The 20744-nt window shown below is 34.8% G+C and overlaps 5 protein-coding genes across 7 annotated transcripts; 3 read left to right on the top strand and 2 right to left on the bottom strand.

Moving 5' to 3' along the window:
* Positions 1-204: 204 nt before the first annotated feature.
* On the top strand, positions 205-2513 carry LOC140957013 (E3 ubiquitin-protein ligase At1g12760-like). The gene is made up of 3 exons (XM_073414048.1): positions 205-829; positions 1780-1899; positions 2008-2513. The coding sequence occupies exons 1-3, from the start codon at positions 273-275 to the stop codon at positions 2153-2155; spliced, it is 825 nt and encodes a 274-aa protein (XP_073270149.1). The 5' UTR covers positions 205-272; the 3' UTR covers positions 2156-2513.
* A 4376-nt stretch (positions 2514-6889) lies between these two features.
* LOC140957012 ((+)-neomenthol dehydrogenase-like) lies at positions 6890-8546 on the top strand. Its single transcript, XM_073414047.1, has 5 exons — positions 6890-6987; positions 7057-7306; positions 7385-7462; positions 7776-7955; positions 8065-8546. Exons 1-5 carry the CDS (start codon positions 6965-6967, stop codon positions 8446-8448), a joined length of 915 nt encoding a protein of 304 aa, XP_073270148.1. The 5' UTR covers positions 6890-6964; the 3' UTR covers positions 8449-8546.
* Positions 8547-9943: 1397 nt separating this feature from the next.
* LOC140956546 (bifunctional protein FolD 4, chloroplastic-like) lies at positions 9944-12435 on the bottom strand. 2 transcript variants are annotated; one of them, XM_073413322.1, is made up of 5 exons: positions 12102-12435; positions 11379-11737; positions 10852-11088; positions 10602-10769; positions 9944-10452 (listed from the first exon to the last, which is right to left on the bottom strand). In XM_073413322.1, exons 1-5 carry the CDS (start codon positions 12304-12306, stop codon positions 10282-10284), a joined length of 1140 nt encoding a protein of 379 aa, XP_073269423.1. In that variant the 5' UTR covers positions 12307-12435; the 3' UTR covers positions 9944-10281. The 2 variants fall into 2 exon arrangements, with proteins under 2 accessions (XP_073269423.1, XP_073269424.1); XM_073413323.1 differs by having other exon boundaries at positions 9947-10452; positions 11379-11701; positions 12102-12433.
* An 829-nt stretch (positions 12436-13264) lies between these two features.
* LOC140956660 (LIM domain-containing protein PLIM2c-like) lies at positions 13265-15249 on the bottom strand. 2 transcript variants are annotated; one of them, XM_073413508.1, is made up of 5 exons: positions 14855-15249; positions 14261-14360; positions 14132-14157; positions 13909-13998; positions 13265-13801 (listed from the first exon to the last, which is right to left on the bottom strand). In XM_073413508.1, the coding sequence occupies exons 1-5, from the start codon at positions 14990-14992 to the stop codon at positions 13493-13495; spliced, it is 663 nt and encodes a 220-aa protein (XP_073269609.1). In that variant the 5' UTR covers positions 14993-15249; the 3' UTR covers positions 13265-13492. The 2 variants fall into 2 exon arrangements, with proteins under 2 accessions (XP_073269609.1, XP_073269607.1); XM_073413506.1 differs by having other exon boundaries at positions 14132-14160; positions 14855-15247.
* A 1597-nt stretch (positions 15250-16846) lies between these two features.
* LOC140956664 (acetyl-coenzyme A carboxylase carboxyl transferase subunit alpha, chloroplastic-like) lies at positions 16847-20578 on the top strand. The gene is made up of 10 exons (XM_073413511.1): positions 16847-17203; positions 17340-17414; positions 17703-17810; positions 17887-18047; positions 18294-18408; positions 18555-18709; positions 18865-18916; positions 18999-19067; positions 19214-19291; positions 19390-20578. Exons 1-10 carry the CDS (start codon positions 16847-16849, stop codon positions 20410-20412), a joined length of 2193 nt encoding a protein of 730 aa, XP_073269612.1. The 3' UTR covers positions 20413-20578.
* The last annotated feature ends 166 nt before the right edge of the window (positions 20579-20744 follow it).

Below are 20744 nucleotides of genomic sequence, written 5' to 3'. Positions count from 1 at the left end.
TATATATATATTAGTTTTAAATATATTTATTTGAACTTTTTATTTCTCAAAATAATTTTATGCAAATTTAAATGATCTGCATCATATTATTATAATGTATACGATATTTTGTACAAATACGTATTGTATCTGAGATTTTTCTGACACAAACTTCATCTTCAACGCCCACCGTCCGATCAAACTTTCCCCAATAAACACAAAGCACGATACACGGTACTTAAAAAATTTAGTATACATAGAAACTTTCAGAAACGCAAAATCGCCATTGAACGATGTCGTCTGATAGCAACACTTCATCGCCTCCGGCGGCCGTGGATTCCACGCCGTTGCTTGATGACCAGACCTTCCGTCCTCGCCCCCGCTTCCTCCGCCGTCCTCCAAGCCTCCGCGGTGCTGCTCGCTTCCTCCGGAGGGCCAGCAGCCGCAGCCGCGTCATGCGTGAGCCGTCCGTTCGTGTGCGTGAAGCTGCTGCCGAGCAAATCGAAGAACGGCAGAGCGATTGGGCTTACTCTAAGCCGATAGTGATATTGGACCTTATTTGGAACCTCGCTTTCGTGATTGTCTCGATTTCGGTGATGATTATGACACGCTATGAGATGCCGTCGATGCCACTGAGGCTGTGGATTGTCGGCTACGCTCTGCAGTGCATTCTGCATATGGTGTGTGTCTGGACGGAGTATAAGAAGAGGTATTCGCAGCGGAGTTCGGAGGGGAGTGATAGGGGGCAATTTAGGTATACTCGTAATTTCTCGAATTCGAGCTCCGGAAGTGATGATGCGGAGTCTGGTGATTACGATACTGACCGCCGGCAAAGTGATGATGACACTAGGTACTCGGTACTCGGGGGGCTTTTGTGGTTTGTTTGTGTTATTTTTTTTGTTGAAATTTTATTAGGTCTTTCAATTTGAATTGAGAAACATATCAATGTAGTACATGTAGTTAGTCATGTTTCACATGTCACGTCTGTATAAATATCTAGGACTGGTTCAAATGTGTAGTTTTGAGCTGTGGAATCGTATATGGCACACATGGGAAAGTGATTATAGACTTGATCTAACTGAATATAGTTCTGCGATAGACTTAAAATGGTTTGGTAGGAGATAAAATGTTGTATGCTGCAGCTAATGTTCGGTGGATTTTGCTGAGGATTTTTTACTTGACTGAATAGTAACGACGAAGCTTTTGCATAAATTGCTTGGAATAGGAAATTAGCTGATTTGAATTCATCTCATTTGTTGACGCAAATGGAGAACTTTTGCTGCAGTCTGATATGTTTTTCAACCCTTTTAATACTGCGGTGATTACTTTCCAATGGTTCGGTTGTTGCAATTGGTGATCTAGTTCTTGTTAAATTTCAAGAATAACCTTTGCCTTTTCCACTCATCTAAAGCCATTAGCTGAATAAATTTTCCTAAACATTTCTTATTTTCATTGTTCTGAATTCTTATGTGGGGTTGCTTATGTAAAGTGATACGACTCTAGAGAATGCATATTTCCATCTCAAGTGTCCCCCTTATTTTCTTTTTTCCAATCTTTTCCGCTTTTGAATAGAATGGTCATGATTTTATTCAAACAGCACCAGACCTGCACAGGCTTATATTATCAGCACGTTATAATGATTTTCCTTTTATTCATTTGTCTTTTTCCTTTCTTGACAGAGGTTTAGTTTAATTTTCCAATTAAATATTAAACACCAGCAAGTATTAGATTGAAAGTCATGTTTAATGTCCGGCCTTGAGAAATTTGGTTAATATGATCTCTTGATGTTTCTTTTCGCAGTGTGGCTAAACATCTGGAGTCTGCAAATACCATGTTTTCATTCATTTGGTGGATAATTGGGTTCTATTGGGTTTCTGCTGGTGGGCAAAGCTTGACCGCTGAATCGCCTCAGCTTTACTGGTTTGTGCTAGTAAATCTAGATGGATTGATCCTGTTAGCAACCTTTCAAATACATTTTTGTTTCAATATAACTACATGAGTATGGCCGATTATTGATTTCTGTTGCAGGCTTTGTATTACATTTTTGGCCTTTGATGTGTTCTTCGTTGTTATTTGTGTTGCTGTGGCATGTGTCATTGGAATTGCTGTTTGCTGCTGTCTACCATGTATTATAGCAATCTTATATGCAGTAGCAGATCAGGTAACTGACAGTTGAATAATTTATACAGCTAACTTCTTGTTTCAGTTGGTACTTTGAGTTGTATCCTTCCTGTTTTTACTATTAGACTATGATTGATTTGTTTGGTTGCTTTAACGGATAATAAAGTGATTATCACGAGTCTTTTGACTAACTTGGGATGCATATTTTCTACTTGTCATTTCCCTAGGCGGGGACATAACAATGATTTGCCTTTGTCTGCTTGGCAATTCTGTTGTTACTAGCATACATTTTGTATAAAAAGAGTAATGATAACTTTTTTTATGATAAAACCACAGCGTTGTTGCTATCGTACAAATTTTTTGTAGTTGCTAGTAGTTACTCTAGGTTGACCATGTATGATTCCAAATAATGATTACAAAAATGAAAGAAAAAGGGGGGTGGGGGTATGTTGTCAACGATTAAGAGGTTAATTACCCTATGATTTGTTAACAGTTGACTTATCCTGCACACTCTGATCAGAATAGAGTTAAAAACTAATGTTCAACCATCTGCCTCCCCTACGTATTATAATTTTGAAATATTTTGCCTGTTTTATCTTCTTCGACTAACTGATCTTTTATCAAATTAGACAATGCTTAATCAGACTTGTTCATACATACTTCGACATAGAGGAAGGGAATCTCTTATTGATTTACAAAAACAGTGAAACTATTCTTGTAAATGACCTTGGAAGCATTCTAAAACCAAGTTCTAGGTGAAGCAGTGGTGCTGTCCGATGTTTTTCACTTGATTTTCGTAGTTTCTAATTTTGCAAGTTGATTTGCGATAACGCTGATTCCATGATATGATGAGATGCATGCTGGTAAACCTAGGAAAAGAACTGATTTCCAAAGCAGTCCATTCACTGCAGTAAGCGATTTATCTTTTTTTTTTTTTTTTTTTTTTTTTTTTTTTTTTTTTTTTTTTTTTTTTTTTTTNGATGGTACTGAACTGCGTGAACTCCCTTGTCGCCACCATTTTCACTCAGCCTGCATCGACAAGTGGTTGTATATGAATGCCACCTGTCCTCTATGCAAGTTCAATATACTAAAAAACGGTAACCAAAGCGGCAGTGAAGAAGTATGATCGATAAAAGGATTAGCCAATCATCCAGGATGCTCGAGTGTTTTATCCAGCTTTGAGGAGGCAATGACTGTTTGTTTGTATATATGTTTTTTTTTATAAAAAAAATATTATTATTAAGGAACTTCTTGTTTCTCTGTCACTTCAGAAATGGACTTCAGAAATGGAGTTGATACTTGAAACTACTGTCGTATTCCGAAATGTATGATTTGTATGTAATGTTACTTCCTGTTTTGTGTTGTTAAAGGGAAATTACTTGGTCCTGTTGCATATAAACTTTGGATTATCGACAACGATCACATGTTAGAATGATGATATATGAACGTGGCAGTCGTAACGAGGTTCAAAGTCAAAATCTAAGTTGTGATAATGGGATAAGAAGTTGGTCACACGCGGGTGGATGGTTAAAATCGCGTTTGGCGAGTTGACGTGTTGTGTAGAAATCGAGTGTCGGTAAAAATATCGTTCAAAAAAGCAGGTGGCTCAGCAGCGCACAATTTTCATCTGCAGGCAGATGATGCGGTGGACCCATTCCTTCGCGTCGGCGCAGATGTCATCTTTGCCAGCCATTACTTTGGTGACACGAACCAGAATCGAACACCGACGATCATCCTGGGGAAAGAACGACAATTCCCGCTAGACCACCAAATTTGCTTTGGATTTTGCTTCGGGTCTTGCGATATGCAGAGGAAAAAAAACTCTTGCACAGTGTATTTTATATTGAGTCAGTTTACACTATTAAATAATAAAGTTTTTTTTTCAAAATTATGAACCCCTCGTGAAAATGTATCTGAGTTGGATGACTTTCTTGTCTCTTAATAGGCACGACGCTTTATATTTTGATGGATAATTACAGATTTTATAATGTATATCTATCTCTTTGTTGTTTTAGTACTTTATCTTGATATTATAGTTTTAGTCTGTTATTTTTATTTTCATTATTTTAAAATTTTCATTTTCTTGTGAATATAATGAAATCTAAATATAAAGTATGAATAATAATAGTTATGAGAATTTAAAAACGCATTCAATTTAAAAAGAAGAATATTTTCAGTTAAAAGAAGAAAATAGTTTTCGCACGTTTCAATGATTACAACGAGGGGTTCTGGTCTTCAACAAGTCCTGCCTCTATAGTTCTTTTAACGTGATTTTTGTTGGTAGAAAATTTCTAAGACGACAATTAACAGCTAGCCTTAGCGGTCAGTTGAACAATAATTTTTTTGTGATGTTTGTTCTCAGAAACATAATGTTTCATTTATGTGGGGGTGTATCTTGGTCCGAAATGTGGATCAATTTTATTTATATGAACTTATGTGTAAATAATTATGCGTTGTGAATTGTGTATTAAGTTAAGCTTAAAATTAAAATGATCGGTTGAAATTTTGATTATTGAGCTTTAATGTAACTAATAATTTATATGCATTTAGAGTAGGTCTCTCGTGAGACAGTCTCACGAATCTTTATCTGTGAGACGGGTCAATTCTACCTATATTCACAATAAAAAGTCATATTTTTAGCATAAAAGTAATATTTTTTCATGGATGACCCAAATAAGATATTCGTCTCACAAAATACGACATGTGAGACCGTCTCACACAAGCTTTTGCCATGCCTTTAATATGTAGATACATAAGTGTACTTTCTGTTTTAATGATAAACTAAAATAGAAATATCAGAAGATAATAATATAGATTATATATATATGAATTATGATTTCGAGATCGGACGTTATCATGTTCCCAATTGTCCTCCCCATTATTAAAAATATGAAGAGAATATGAAAGATTCTCTCAAGGAAAATAGATTGTATATCAGGAACTCGTTCTTAAGCGTATTTAATAGGTTTCTGGTTATTGAGCTTTAATATATCTGATAGGTTGTGAACATTTAATGTGTATAGATATAAGTTGAATTTCTGTTTTTATGATGAGATAAAACATAAATGTAAACATTATCTATATAAAGGGAAAGGTCCCCATATCACGCGACATCTCGTTCTTTCTGAAGAAAAAGAGTGCGTAGATATGGAAGATCGAGACTTGTTCTAAAAATTTATGATTATGATTTTAGATCTTAAGTTTTCAGTTAAATTATTAATGATTTAACATTATGAATTACGTGGTTTATGAATTTTTTCCAATAAAAAAGTCTAAACATAATCATTGAATAACTCTTTTAGAAGCAAAGACATCAGAAAACTCGTTGAAAGTTCACACTAATCTATTTTATAATTTATTTTATCCTCAAAAAAAAAATTTATTTTTGTTATCAATTTAATCAATTTTTTTTCCCTGATCTATATGTTTTGTAAACATTTTATTTTCTTTCTTTTTTTTTCAGGGAAAAAAACGATTCCATTAGCAAGAAACAAGATCTTCTAACTTATCTAAAACAATTTCTTGTTTATTTTAATAAATTTTCTCTTTGAAATTTAATTAAAAAAAATGAAATTATTAGACATAAATCTGTCTTCATTCATCATTTTATATTAGCTATGCACATGGTTTATTAAATGCTAGTGCCTACGATAAGATATGCGATATAATTGTAAAGATTTGGTTGATTGAATAAATCCCTAACAGAGCTTATGGAGTTATTATTCGTGGTTCATCTATACTTTAAGTATACTATTAAATTTGAGGAATTAATTTGATGTCATGACACGTAGAAAAAATTATCAATATTTATCGTTTTTTATGATTATATTAATAATAAAAAATATAACTATTATAGAATTTATATTCATTAATTTACAATACTATATCAGTCTTGTCCAAATCAAGCCGCAATATTCGGTCAAATCTTCTCCAAATTTAACTTATTATATCATATTTAACACAATAACATTTCATAAACTTAAAAATATATGAGATTAACATATTTCGTTAAAATAAAAGAAAGAATTAAATTGGGTTTTTATAAGTTAGATTTTTCATGCACATTGTTTTTTTATGTTAAATATTTTATCATTAGATATTATATTAAAAGCAAGAATCTAAAGATAATTTTAATTTTTGTAATCGATTAATATAATTATTTAAGTAGGATAATATTTTTTTGTTTTTAAAACTGATGATGTTTTTCTACAAAAAAACAATATTTTATGATGTTTTAATTTTTTATTTTTAAATTTTAAAAATATAATAATAATTTTGTTATTACATGGTAATACTATATTTTAACCCACGGCCACTCATCTATTAGCGTACTTTACTGTGGCAGCATTGATCATCACGTTTTTGTTCCCAGCATGTTAATGGCATGCAATCACATGGACACGTTTTTCCATGTTCAAGTTCTTCATATTATCACATAAATTTGCGAGAGTATATGTTACGAGTCAATTTTTTAATACAAATCTTCTATTTAAGTTATTTATGAGAATATTATTTTTTATGTCAAAAATATTATTTATTATTGTAAATATGAATAAGATTGACTTGTTTCATATATATAAAATCGTCTCACAAAAAATCTATTATAATATGATTGAATAGACGTATTAATGAGTCATTCTCACTATTATTATTGTTATGTATTAAAATTAAGTGATTACATATAATGATTAGTATGTTATTTATCAAATATGTATTTTATGTGGATCTGATTATTTGATATTAAAATCAAAATTGAGTGATCAATTAGAGTCGAGACCCAATTATTATTGCAAAATATCAATCTATATATACACTCTCAGCCAAAACAACACGGACCCAAACAAAAATCTCACCTTTTTCATCTATGGCGGATAACTCAAACAAGAAGTAAGTAACCAAATGAATTAACGCCATCTCCAGAATTCTTTAACCTTCCGTTGAACCATGCTACTGCAGGTATGCTGTGGTTACTGGCGCCAACAGAGGGATTGGATTTGAGATCTGCAGGCAGTTGGCGTCTATAGGGATCACTGTAGTGTTGACGGCTAGAGATGAGAAAAGGGGACTCGAAGCTGTCGAAAAACTGAATGAAGAATCCGGGCTTTCTGCTTTCGTGATTTTTCATCAGCTCGATGTGATGGATTCGGAAAGCGTTGCTTCGCTTGCTGAATTTGTCAAGTCTCAGTTCGGAAAGCTTGATGTTCTGGTATATCGGGTTTCCATGAAAAAGATATGCAGGAAAATATTTCTTTTTTTTTTAATGAATAAATTAGGATGGCTGCAGGTGAACAATGCAGCGATTTCTGGAGCCATACTCGATAGGGATACTTTCCGGGCAGCAATCGAGACCGTCCGCGCCGGGGTCCGTTTGTTTCCTCCTACCTGTGTCCAGTTTCGTATTATTCACTGAAAACAGGGGATTCAATAAAAGAGGACTACTTCAATAGCTTTTGTAAAAATCAATTATGTCTTCTAACCCATTAGTCACCTCTGAAGATAGAGTTTGTGTGTTGTGAGATGCTCCACATCTCTCTGTGTAGATATTATAAAATAATACAACTTTTCATAAGAAATCAAGAAACTGAAAAAGGAAATTTCCCACGTATATCATCTCTTGATTTCATTCATACGTTGCCTCTGACTCTGTTTTATAATTCTGGGAATGAATTGTGCAGAGAGACAGAGAAAAAATCAATTGGAATGCCACATCTGTTATGACTTGTGACTTGGCCATGGAAGCTCTTCAAACAAATTACTATGGTGCAAAAAGGACCACTGAAGCTCTGCTTCCTCTTCTCAAGTCTTCTCCTTCGCCAAGAATCGTTAACGTTTCGTCTTCAATGGGCAAGTTAAAGGTACGAAAACTATTGTTCAAATAGCCGACCGACGAACAGGACTTCATTAAACGCGTTCAGCTAAAATCTTGTATAGGTTACTGATTCAGACACATCATTGTTGTTTCAGAGCATACCGAATGAATGGGCTAAAGGGGTACTCAACGATACTGAAAATCTTACAGAAGAGAGGATCGACCAAGTATTGAGCGAATTCTTGAAAAGTTTGAAGGAGGGGTCATTAGAAGCTAAAGGCTGGCCGCAATTTCTCGGTGCTTACATTTTGTCGAAAGCAGCCATGGGTGCATATACGAGGATTTTAGCTAGAAAGTACCCTAGTTTTCGGATAAATTGCTTGTGTCCAGGATTCGTCTCGACAGAACTTAACTTCAATACTGGCATATTGACGATCGAAGAGGGTGCGGAAGGCCCGGTGATGCTGGCGCTGTTACCCGATGATGGCCCGTCTGGCTTGTTCTTTCTCCGCAAAGAAGTGTCGTCTTTCGAAGAATGATTCTTTCTATTTGGATGTATACGTGCTTATATTTTTTTTAGAAAGGTGTATTTTTAAACGTTGAATAAGATAATTCCATGGGATGTATCATGTACGTGGGAATAATCCATTGAAACGTAGTATTTGTTCCTAAAAAAACAAGAAACGTAGTATTTGTGATATTAGATTTTAAAATTTGATTAGCTATCTCGTGTAACGGTCTCACGAATTTATATCTGTGTAACAATCTCATGAATTTATATCATCACCTTCCGATTGATGTTGATATTAACTTTCTATTTTGAAAAATGACCGTAGATTTATTAACGTTTTATTTTGAAAAATGTTCCATTCCTATGTAATGATACACATTAATGATTATTTACTTTTAGAAAGAATTACATCGGGGATTATTATTTTTCAAAATAGAAAATTGAGGACTCCGATATAATGATACACATTAATGATTATTTACTTTTTTAAAAAATTATATCGGGGATTATTATTTTTCAAAATAGAAAATTGAGGACCGAAAATTTTAATTCCCCCTTTTTAAGCTTTAAATTGTACAATTAGTAGTGATCACTTATGGTGCAATAAAAATTCACTTTTACGATTGATTTAGAAAGATTTTATTTTATTTTTTTAGTACTTAAAACTGAAAATTTTGAGATAAAATTATATGACCAAAAATATATTTCTCCTCATAAAATTAAGAAATAATTCAACCACATACCTTTTTTCTCCTTTAAGCAAATCACACGCCAAGCACCCATATTACTATAACCTATTTTCAATTGAGGTTCAAGTCTTTGAAGCATTTGTTGCAACCACAAAAACACCATGCTCTGTGTACCTTGTCATTAAATATTGTAGAAAAAATTACACGCAAAGTATTCATTTCAGAATTGAATGGACTATTCCCCACCTGCAACAGCTTACCCTTTAAACTAATTTTATAAAGAAATCATGTCCTATTTAAGATATCATAGCAGTTTGTAAAAACATATCGCAGCTGTGGATCTCGTTAAGGATCTTAAGATATCAGAGCAACTTGAAAAATAGTATGAATTGAAATTATGATGTTAATCTTATTAATTCCTTTCTTTTTTCCTTAAAAAGGTTTATTGAGTAATGATTGATATTTGACAACGTTAATTATTTTTTTCTTTGTTTTTAGTAATGATGAAATTATAATCAAATTCATTCTGTTCGTTAGTGTATCAGTATTTCATCTTTTTTTTGCTCCTTTTATCAACTTTTTAACCATTTTGTTTGTTTTATTTTGGGTGACTGCCATTAAAGAAAATTAGATGAAAGTTTTTTATTTTCAATTACATGAATTATAATAAATGTAAAATAGGTAATGTGAATGGAAAGACGTGTACCAAACATATCAACGCATACATTAACAAACGCATGATAATACTAATTTAACGTTGCTGAGGATGGAAAGTAACAAATATAAAATGCACAAATACATTTGGTTAAAGCCATGTTGATGTAATAAATTCATCTTTGAAGAGTTTGTTGCAACCATTCAAGTCATGCCTCCACATTAACATCATGCTCAGTGTCTCTTTGAGATTAAATATTATTTTTATTGTAGAAAATTACACGTAAAGTTGAGAATTTTTCGTTTCAAAAATTGAATGGACTATTTCCCAGCTGTAATAGGTCGTCCTTTCAACTAATTTTATAAATTTATCACAAAGATTGAAACTTCGCCTCAACCAAACTGCACTGCTTCAATGGTAAGGACATGCATACTAATGTACCAGCCCAGTTCTGCAGAAACTGAAGAATCTCAGTCAGATTGATGAGAAGGAATATGCCCTTGTCTGATCATAGATGTCATTTGAAGTTGTTAGCTCTCTTTGCTGCGACAAGGGTGTTTAAGATAAGCATGGCTATAGTCATAGGGCCAACTCCCCCAGGAACAGGGGTTATAGCAGAAGCAATCTGGCTTGCCTCCTCATAACAAACATCTCCAACAAGTCGATAGCCTCGAGGGCTCTTAGCATCCTGTCGCATGAGAAGGCACTAATCTTGTGTTATAATTCTTCATGTATAAGGTAACAAGAAAAGATGACTGTCAGTCGTCAGCCGTCACTGTCTCGGACTGATGCACCATGGGACGAGTTTAACAAAAAAATCTGAGAAAATATGCGCACCTCAACTGGATTTATTCCAACATCGATGACAACAGAGCCAGGCTTGATCCAGCTACCCCTCACCATGTTTGGCTGCCCCACAGCTGAGATAACGATGTCTGCTTCTCTTGTGATCTCCTCCGGGTTTTTTGTTCTTGAATGGACAATAGTGACTGTAGCATCTTCCCTCTGCCAGAAGAACAAGCTAGAAAATTCAAAATAGGACAACAAAATGCATTAAACTGCTCGATATACTTGAGGATCATCATACTTGCAATAAGAGGGCAGCAGGCATCCCGACAATATTACTCCTGCCAATTACAACCGCCCTCTTCCCCTTGATCGCAACACCATATCTACGCAATAACTCTATACATCCTTTGGGAGTACAAGGAACAAATAATGGTTCTCGACCTCTCATGGCTAGACGACCAATATTAAGAGGGTTGAATCCATCGACATCTTTCTCAATACAAACAGCATTCAAGACATTCTGCTCGTTCATATGCTGCACAAAGAATATACCCGCAATATTAAAAATCATCCCCATGATTGGAAACTATTAAAATGAAAGTTGCTGTCATCAGATGAACTCACAGTCACAGGATATTCTATTGCACTAGGGATTTAAGGCTCTATCGATTTGTGGCCCCAAGGGAGTAGTCTGATTAATCTTTACAAAATTCATTCACATGTTTTTGCATGTATCCTCTTGATATATATAACGAGTTCATAAGCACAATTTTCAGCCACGTAGAGTGTAACAGAAAGTCGAATACTCAAATATAGGAGGCTTACAGAAGGTAGAGGCAACTGAACAAGGATACCATGAACCGAAGGATCATCATTGAAGCCTGAAATATACTTGAGCACTTCTTGTTCCGAGGAGTCTTCAGCCAAATGCACTTCATATGACTTGATCCCAACAGATTCACAAGATTTCTTCTTGTTGCGTACGTAAGTAGCAGAATCCTTCCTGTCTCCGACGAGAATGACTGCCAGTCCTGGAACGACCCCTATAGACTCTTTCATCCTAGATATCTCAATAGCAATTTCATCTCTGATTTCTTTGGCAACTGATTTTCCATCAATGATCTTCGCAGAAGCCGTGATGGTTGCAGCTGCAGAACCCGCCGAATGAGAAAGATAAGACCACACTGAAATATTATCAAAATGAAATATAAAAACTTGCAGACAGAAATTAGAAACCCAGTTTAACACATGCAGACCAACTTTATAAACCCATTTTTTTATCCCACAGTTGCCAAACTACACATTTTAAATAAATTACACGTAAAAATCATAGTCGTTACAGTTTGGGATTGTCTCTGGCTCCGGGACGAACTCATTTGCTATGGGCAAGCAAATTTATTTTTTTCACACGACGGAAAGTTGAATTTTTGAATAATGGAACTCATTTATTCATTGTCGGAGCCAGCCAGCCCTGGACTGCCCGTTAAAATAATTGATCAAGAAAAAGTTGATACAGAATAATCATTCATCACAGCATTGTGGGCTTACTCTTCGTAAAACCAGAGAAGGAACACCGTGAGTCTGTGGTACACGCATTCGTATTGATCGTTCTTACACTCTTAAAGGCGGAGGGCCGTCGAGTCGAGGCCACCTGAAGAGCAGTGATTCGGAACACTCTTTTGGCCCCCTGATTGCAGCAATCGGTGGTGGAGCTGAAAGCGGTGGACGCTGATGTAGTGGCGGCAGCGGCCATTTCGAGACAGATAATTTGTAGCCTGATTCTCAGCCCTATGCTAGCTTGCGATAAGTATCGACGGTACGCACCGAGACCGGTGATCTAGCTAGGGTTTTAGTAGTCGTGTTGGAAACACAGCATTTTCACTTTTAGGAAAAAGCGTGTTAAATGAAAATTGACTGTCTCTTGTGAGACAGACCGGTTAATTATACCAATATTCATAATAAAAGGTAATACTATTGGCATAAAAAGTAATACTTTTTCATGGATGATCCAAATAAGATATTCGTCTCATAAAATACGACCCGTGAGACAGTCTCACGTAAGTTTTTGTCAAATGATAAATGGAAAAGAAAGAAAAGGGCGCACTCAACTATCTAGAGCGCAGCCACTAAATCACACAACCAAAAGTCGAGAATTTGTCCGCCTCCGCCAAATTCGATTGAGGTTATAAATCATTATATATATTATCACAAAAAATTTTGTGTGACAATGTCACGTGTCAATTTTGTGAGATATATATTTTATTTGGATTATTTATGAAAAAATATTATTTTTTATGACAAAAATATTACTTATTATTATAAATACGAGCAAAGATGTCTCGTCTCACGATAAACAAAAAACATACTAATATATTATTTACGTGTATAAATCTATCGTCTATATATTTCAGATAGCAAAAATATTTCTATAGAGTATGTACAGAATATTTTTTCTTTGCTTGTGTATATATGTTTGTTGGATAAATGAGAAAAATTGGGAAAAAAGAAAGAAAAGAAAAACAAGTGATTGTTTGGAGGAAAATTTCAGTATTACCGGTGACTAGTATATTGGAAGCTCCCTTAAATTTGATTTTAGTTTTTTTTAAAATTATAGGTTTTTAGAAGATATGCCTATTAAATGTTCTTATGCAAATGTATATATCACAAAGTATATTATATTTTTTCCAATATATATATGTATAAACAACAAATTGTACATAAATCTCCCAATATAAATAAAGAATACAAATTCTTGAGCACTATGACAGATTTTAAATAGTGCATGATTAAATGCACTAATTTAATCATGATAAAATACAATACAATATAATCTGTCAAGATTCAAGAGTTAAAAGATAAATACAAAGGTGAAAAGAAACCTGTAAACTTTTATGATTTAAAACAAAAACCGCAAAAAACACATTATATTTAAAGTTTTACTAAGATTGTTCTTGTGCCTTCTCGGATTCTGATTCTTGTTCAGATTTCGCATCACTCTCTTCCTCCTTTGGCTTGTGGTCGTCGTGGGCGGCCTCAGCCTCGGACTCCACGAGCTCTACACCACTCTTTTTGTTCGTGGCAGCATCTATGACATGTTGGTAGTTTCCTTTCTCCATAAATAACTGTTGAAAATGGACCTTGCAGTATAAGATCCCATCCAATGCAGCATAGGACGAGTGCGTGAGAGGACAACCTCCATGTGCACACTTGAAGCATGACTTGTGAAAAGATTCTCCCTCCATTGCCATCTGCTTGAGGAAAAATGGATTCAAGTCATGATTAACATCCTTTACATATTTTTCTTTTTACAAAATTAGATTATATATTTGAGAAATAAACATATTAAATTACTTGCCTTCTCCAGGGGGTAAACAACTTTATTACAAGCTGGACATTTATCTACAGTCCCAGAGAACATGGCAGAGACCTTGCTAGACACCCTTGTCTGCATAAATTCAAACAAGAATTGGAAAATATCAAGTTTTCATTAAAACAATATATATTTTATTACAGTTTTTGCCATTTGAGAGCATTTCAATGACTGCAGAAAGACTAACGGAGGAAGATAAAAGACATACCAGCGAATTTTCTCTCTCAGGTTTTGCTGCTGAAAAATTGATTAAATATCAAAAGAATAATTAAGTGTCTGAAAAGTAATAATGTGGTAACTAAAAGGGTAAATAGATTTCAAAACAAGGTAATATTACAAGTTTGAAAATTCTTGCTAAAGTTTCCAGACTCCTTGAAAAGTTGTTCAAAATGTGGCTTGCAGTACAGAACTCCATCCATTGAAGAGTAGTTGCTCATCTGCAGCATAACATTGCAAGATAAGATGGTACATCCATTAAACCATACAACAAAAACATTAGCAATAGAGCTTATGAGGTAACAGACCCCCGTTAAAATGAGAAGGAAACCAATGCAAGTCGCCCATCTAAAATCATATCGTTTCTATGTTTATATAGCCCTATTTGTTGCAAATCCTAAGGTTTAGAACTGAATCACATTGAGCAAAACAATGACAGAAGGACCATAAAATACGACGGTTCATGTTAAAACTTAATGCAGCACAAACATAATCCAAGGAAATATCAGAATTCAGAATGCAAAGAATATGAAAAAAAGACGGAGATAAGAGAAACACAGGGGCGAATGCACATTTACATATACCGTCAGAACCACCCAACAAGAACCAATAAAAGCAATCACCTTTTCTTGCCCTTTGGATAAAAACTTAAGATCCATCATCAATTCACACAAACATTACAAGAAACATGATATTTGGAAATAAGATCACATACCACAAGAGTTCCTTTGCAGTGGCTGCATTTGAAACACGATTTATGGTAAATTGCTCCATCCGTAGTCAACAAATCAATGAAATAAACCGTCTTTTCACAAGCCTTGCACTTATCCAAAGTTCCTGTAAATGCTGCCATGTTTTTGCCTTTCCTCCCTTTCTTCTCAGAATCTCTATATTCAAACTTCTGATAAATAGGCCAAAGATTAAGGGAAAAGCAATTTTACACCTTTCGTCTCCACAAACACTCTTCACTTTAAGTTTTTTTTAGCAATTTTATATCGGCCCAACAAGATAAATTTCCAGCACTTTCTCGCAATTAATGAAAAAGTGCGAAAATCTACTATGGAACCGATGTATCTTGGATGAGTGATTGGAGATTCCATTGTTATGAAGCAGTGGGGGATTATTAATGGGGTGAAAAAATATGTGGAATCCGATTAAAATGGAGGGAAAATAGCTGATTTCTTTACTTGTTTGGTGGAAAAATATGTGGGAGGAAAAGTATTTACCTTTTGTGGACCACGGAAGTTACGTTAGTTAGAAATGGTTTGTTGTCATTCTTTTTTACCTCTTTTTTTCATGCATTCAAAGATGTCTTCCTTTCCTTGAGAAACTACGGCGGAATTTTATGGCCTGGAAAATCAAGATTTTGGATGGGGGATAAATAATTTGTATATTAATTTTGGTTCCAAAAGATAAGATTAATATCTGCGGAGAACATAATTTTATGAAAATTGAAATAAATCATTGGTGGATAGTGTTGAAATTTTTTAAAAAAATTTAATTTAATTTAAAGATTAGAGATGTCGAATGGTACGAGCCCGCCTCTAACAAGAAAAAATATTATTTTATTATATATTTTTGAGTTGAGAAAAAAATTATTATAATTGAACATCGAATTGAAATATCATTATAAATTAAAGACGTTGATGTTACACACCCTAGCTTGATAATCCATCCATGTTGGGTGCATATTTCATATGTACATCTTTTTTTGAGGGAGAAAATGTACATCTTTTTATATATACTATTGCATAACTATCTTTTTTTTTTTTTTTTTTATCTTGCTTTTATATTTCTCAACACAAACCATACTTTTCATTCAACTCTTCATTATTTCAAAATATTTTATAATTCTGTTATATTTTTTAATTTTAATCCAATATATCAAATTTTAAAATATATAAAATTTTATCACAATAAATAATAATTTTATTTGATAAAACTTTTTACACGGTATGAAATTAAGATATTATGCCATAGAGTATCCCAAAAGTTATTTACCAAAACATCGAAAAATACTAAATAATATTGATATAATTTAAATATTTTTTTTGAATAAAAATTTAATATTTTTATAAAAGTAGGTTTCTTGTGAGACGATCTCACAAATTTTATCTATGAGATGTGTCAACCCTACCAATGTTCACAATAAAAAAGTAATACTTTTAACATAAAAAATAATATTTTTTCATGGATGACCCAAATAAGATATCCGTCTCACAAATACGACCTGTGAGATCGTCTCACATAAGTTTTTATCTTTTTATAAACTTATAGAACAAATAAATAAAGCATTTGTATGGTAAGTTTTGCTGGGAAAAAAATAACAAAGACACTTTATCCAGAGAACATGTAATGTGCAATCAGCACGACATATTTATTTGCAGTTAAATTAAAGTAAATAAATGTATCTGGACCGTTGTCTCAGCTTCTCAAACTACTCTGTTCCCTTCAGTTTACTCACAGAATTTCTTGGTCACAGGAAACTTCACCAAATCTCACAAAAAAGGAAACTAACAAAACCCTTCTCTATGATATAGTCTGTAAGTTACGAGTTTCTTAGGTAAGTGTGATTCATTCTCTATTCAAGATTTTGTTTTGTCAAAGGAATATTAATCCTATGTTTGCTGCTACTAGTTTCTTATGACGGATTCACTGTCAACTAATCTGCAGTTTTTTAATTTGCCGCATCACGGAATGTTTTGATATGAATACCTTATCTATTATATCTGGGAATGTCTGGAGATCCGGAAGACAGGACAAGAATTCAGGAAATGGGATGACTTTGCATTTTGCGAATTGTGAATTTTTACCAAGAAATTGTAGTGAGCCCCCTTGTAAAGATTTGAAAGGTTCAAGGTTAAGAAATGGAAGAATTTTTCGTATTTCCGCGGGGATTAAAAAGTGGAAGAAACATGATTATCCATGGCCGGACAACATTGATCCTAATAGCCAGACGCCCTTGACTTATCTTTCGAACTTCAAGCCTCTCGAGGAGAAACCAAAGCCGGTGACACTTGCTTTTGAGAAGCCACTGATTGATTTGGAGCAGAAGATTATTGAGGTTGATTGATTTCGTTTTGCTGATATGATTGCGTCTCGTGGTTTTAAGTAATTTGGTTTAATTTCGAATTTTTCCAGATGACAGTGTATATTCTTATTCATCGACTCAATGTTTCTTGGGTTTGGATTCTGTGCAGGTGCAAAGAATGGCTGATGATACTGGATTAGATTTTACGGACCAGATCAATGCTTTGGAGTTGAAGTATGAACAGGTGTATTTTTATGAATGTGTTTGATATATCCATTTTCGAAGTGAAATTATGTGAAAAGCTTAGACTTTTAGAAAGTGGGCGAATAATAGTTCTATAAGCTAACAATAGAGTCAATCGTCGAAGGACATACATGTGAAGTGTTCATGTTTTCTCGGTTTCCTTAAGTTTCTTGAACCGATTATTGCTAAAAATTATCTGCTGTTATTCGACTGGCTTCAAGATTTTCTTCAGCATAGGGTGGCTGATGTTCATATTTTTCCAAGTTTTAGATTTTGAGCATTTTTCCAGGCTCTTAAGGATTTATATGCACATTTGACTCCCATCCAACGACTAAACATTGCTCGACATCCAAACAGACCTACCGTACTTGATCATATCCTAAACATCACAGAGAAGGTAAATCTAGAGTGAGTTCTTTTTGAAAGTGTGTACTTTTTGAAATGTGGAGTTACTGAATTCGTGTCTCGAATAGTGGGTGGAACTCCATGGAGATCGTGCAGGCTATGACGATCCAGCGATTGTGACTGGTATTGGAAGTATAGAGGGTCGAAGCTACATGTTCATAGGCCATCAGAAAGGACGGAATACAAAGGAAAATTTAATGAGGAACTTTGCGATGCCTACTCCTCACGGGTACATTTTAGAAAGGCCGTTTATAGCTGAATCGGTGCTAGTTTACCTGAATGCATGTTGTTAGTGATTAGCTGTATTGAAGAGCATGCGAGGGTTTAAAAATCAAAATCAAATTCTAAGCACAAAGTTACATCAAATCTCATTCTTGAAGCTGTTGCAATTGGACATTTCTTGATATCATTTTTGTTTGTTCGGCTTATTAAGTAATTGAAATGTCAGTTATAGTATCATTTCGATATTTTGCAGTTATAGGAAGGCGTTGCGCATGATGAAATATGCTGATCATCACAGACTTCCCATCGTTACATTTGTAGACACTCCTGGTGCCTATGCTGACCTGAAATCTGAGGAACTTGGCCAGGCAAGTGAGCAGTTTCTTGGCTGAGTGCCAAGCTGTACGCTTTTTTTTCCCTGTTGACAGTATTATGCCTAATAGTTGATACAGGTAATTAATAAGATGATAAATTTTGGCTTAAATTTATGTGGTTCTCTTCCAAAAAATTCCAGGGTGAGGCCATAGCCCAAAATTTGAGGACAATGTTTGGCCTCAAAGTACCAATCATCACTGTAGTAACAGGTGAAGGTGGTTCCGGTGGTGCCCTGGCAATTGCTTGTTCCAACAAGTTGTTGATGCTTGAAAACTCGGCGTTCTATGTTGCAAGGTTGGTTTGGTTCATCCTTGTATTTCTAGAGGATATTCTTTGATTTCTAACAGTTACTTTTTGTCCCAGTTGAAGTTTTCACATGTTCTTCTCTGTCTTTTCGACCTCTATGATCGTCAGAATATTTCTAATCAGCAATAAACTTTTCTTTCCAGTCCAGAAGCTTGTGCTGCTATATTGTGGAAGTCCTCACAGGCGGCTCCCAAGGTACATACTTAATGAGGATTCACGACCCAAATCTATTTTTGAGTAAAATCTTTAGCAAAACTTTCTACATACCATCGACCAGGCAGCTGAAAAATTGAGGATCACTGCTCAAGAACATTACAAGCTTCGGATAGCCGACGGTATTATTCCTGTAAGAACATTCACTTTCGCGTATGTAATGGTGTTCCATTTCTCTTGGTCCTAGCAATTCTGTGTTGTCGATTTTTTCCCCTAACATGAGTAGCTTCTGATCTTACTTTCGATTTTTTGTGAATCTGTCGTATAATTTTCATACAGGAGCCTCTTGGCGGTGCACATGCTGATCCTGTATGGTCATCTCAAAGGATCAAGGATGCTATTCTTCAAGAAATGGAGGTGAATCACTTAATAGTTCTAGGCGAAGTTAATTGACTCGAATTCTGATGCATTTTCCAAATCTGTTTAACCTTTGACCGATGTATCTTTTGACCCAGGAATTAGCAAGGATGAACACTGAAGAGCTACTGCAACACAGAAGGCTCAAGTTCCGTGCGATTGGAGTAGGAGGATTCAGAGAAGGAGTCGAGGTGGAACCTGAAAGGAAGCGCAATATGAAGCCATCTGAGGTAAATACGCCCATGTTTTCTGACATAGAATCCGAGCTCGAGGATCTCAAGAAAACGATACTCAAAGCAATGGGACCGCCTAAGTCTGATCCAGTCACCGATCAAAAACTCGAAAAGCTCGAAAAAGATCTAGACCGAGAAATGACGAAGGCATTCATCTCAATGGGGTTGGTCGATCAGATTGAATCCCTTAACTTAGAGCTTGCTAGATCCACCAACATCGATCATTCCACAAACCAAGAATTAAAGGAAAAAGCAGATAAAATCGTACTAGAATTCAAGAAAAAACTCTCCCGCCCCGGTGCGTATCTTGGCCTAAAACAAAAGCTCCAAACGCTGGACATGGTCACCAGGCTTCTCGAGTTGAAAGAAAAAAATGAAAAGCTAAAAATTGAGCTTAATCACAAAGTTTTACCAGACGTAAAAGCCAAGATGGACACCTTAAAGATCGGTAGAGACAAGCTATCAAAAGGGGATTCATTGGACGAAAATCTTGAAAAGGAGATAGAACAAGCCAAGGACGGGATCGAAGAGCTCCTTAGATCGGCTAACTTGGAGCTCGTGGGAACGACGAGAAGAGGAAGCATGACTCCACGTACCGAATCGAGTGAAGCAATCTTGAAGATGAATAGAGAGATTAAGGAGGAGATTGAGAAGGCTATACATGAAAAAGGACTCGTTTGGAAAATGGATGAATTGAAAGTCGAAGCTGCGAAGGATCCTAACTCAGAAAGAGTGATGAAACTGGGAGAAGAAATAAGGGAAGCTGTGTCTGCTGCTCTGAGTGAGAGTCCCATTAAAGAGAAGCTTGAGAAGTTGAAAATGGAGTTTGAGACTTCGGGCATAGAAGTCGTGGAAGGGACCGTTGGCGCAGATAATGGGAGATCGTAGGACGATCGATTCAGCGAGCGGGAATATGCTATATGTATGTTTGTAATGTTTTGTGTTTGATGTTGAGGTTGAGTTTTGCATGGCTTTTTATCAAGGGATATATAATATGCTGGATGTGAGAAATTTTGAGACTCTTGAGTTCTTGATTTTTCTCTATGGATGTATTTTTCCATAAATTTTGTATAAATTTGGAATGATATTTAACTAATCATCTTGAAAATGACGAATGTAACGATTATTTGCATGCGTTGTTTGTATATATGTGATGTTTTTTGTGTTAAATTTTTTTTTAAATTAAATATTTTATTATAATAAATTTTTATATTAGAAAT

This window comes from Primulina huaijiensis, chromosome 14, assembly GCF_012295235.1.
Source record: "Primulina huaijiensis isolate GDHJ02 chromosome 14, ASM1229523v2, whole genome shotgun sequence".
Lineage (NCBI taxonomy): Eukaryota > Viridiplantae > Streptophyta > Magnoliopsida > Lamiales > Gesneriaceae > Primulina > Primulina huaijiensis.
The sequence above is the reverse complement of the archived record's forward strand: the minus strand, read 5'-3'. Positions and strand labels throughout refer to the sequence as shown.

Bases quoted from the DNA above. Each gene is read 5' to 3' on its own strand.
- LOC140957013 (XM_073414048.1), top strand. From the start codon at position 273: ATGTCGTCTGATAGCAACACTTCATCGCCTCCGGCGGCCGTGGATTCC. The intron at 830-1,779 runs GTACTCGGTACT...TTCTTTTCGCAG, and splicing joins CAAAGTGATGATGACACTAG to TGTGGCTAAACATCTGGAGT. The intron at 1,900-2,007 runs GTTTGTGCTAGT...TTTCTGTTGCAG, and splicing joins GAATCGCCTCAGCTTTACTG to GCTTTGTATTACATTTTTGG.
- LOC140957012 (XM_073414047.1), top strand. From the start codon at position 6,965: ATGGCGGATAACTCAAACAAGAA. The intron at 7,307-7,384 runs GTATATCGGGTT...GGATGGCTGCAG, and splicing joins TCGGAAAGCTTGATGTTCTG to GTGAACAATGCAGCGATTTC. The intron at 7,463-7,775 runs GTCCGTTTGTTT...TGAATTGTGCAG, and splicing joins TCGAGACCGTCCGCGCCGGG to AGAGACAGAGAAAAAATCAA.
- LOC140956546 (XM_073413322.1), bottom strand. From the start codon at position 12,306: ATGGCCGCTGCCGCCACTACATCAGCGTCCACCGCTTTCAGCTCCACC. The intron at 11,089-11,378 runs GTAAGCCTCCTA...TTCTTTGTGCAG, and splicing joins TTCAGTTGCCTCTACCTTCT to CATATGAACGAGCAGAATGT. The intron at 10,453-10,601 runs GTGCGCATATTT...CTCATGCGACAG, and splicing joins TTGGAATAAATCCAGTTGAG to GATGCTAAGAGCCCTCGAGG.
- LOC140956660 (XM_073413506.1), bottom strand. From the start codon at position 14,992: ATGGCAGCATTTACAGGAACTTTGGATAAGTGCAAGGCTTGTGAAAAG. The intron at 14,361-14,854 runs GTATGTGATCTT...GTTATGCTGCAG, and splicing joins ACTGCAAAGGAACTCTTGTG to ATGAGCAACTACTCTTCAAT. The intron at 13,802-13,908 runs GCAAGTAATTTA...TTCCTCAAGCAG, and splicing joins TTGTTTACCCCCTGGAGAAG to ATGGCAATGGAGGGAGAATC.
- LOC140956664 (XM_073413511.1), top strand. From the start codon at position 16,847: ATGAATACCTTATCTATTATATCTGGGAATGTCTGGAGATCCGGAAGA. The intron at 18,710-18,864 runs GTTGGTTTGGTT...TTTTCTTTCCAG, and splicing joins TCGGCGTTCTATGTTGCAAG to TCCAGAAGCTTGTGCTGCTA. The intron at 19,068-19,213 runs GTAAGAACATTC...ATTTTCATACAG, and splicing joins TAGCCGACGGTATTATTCCT to GAGCCTCTTGGCGGTGCACA.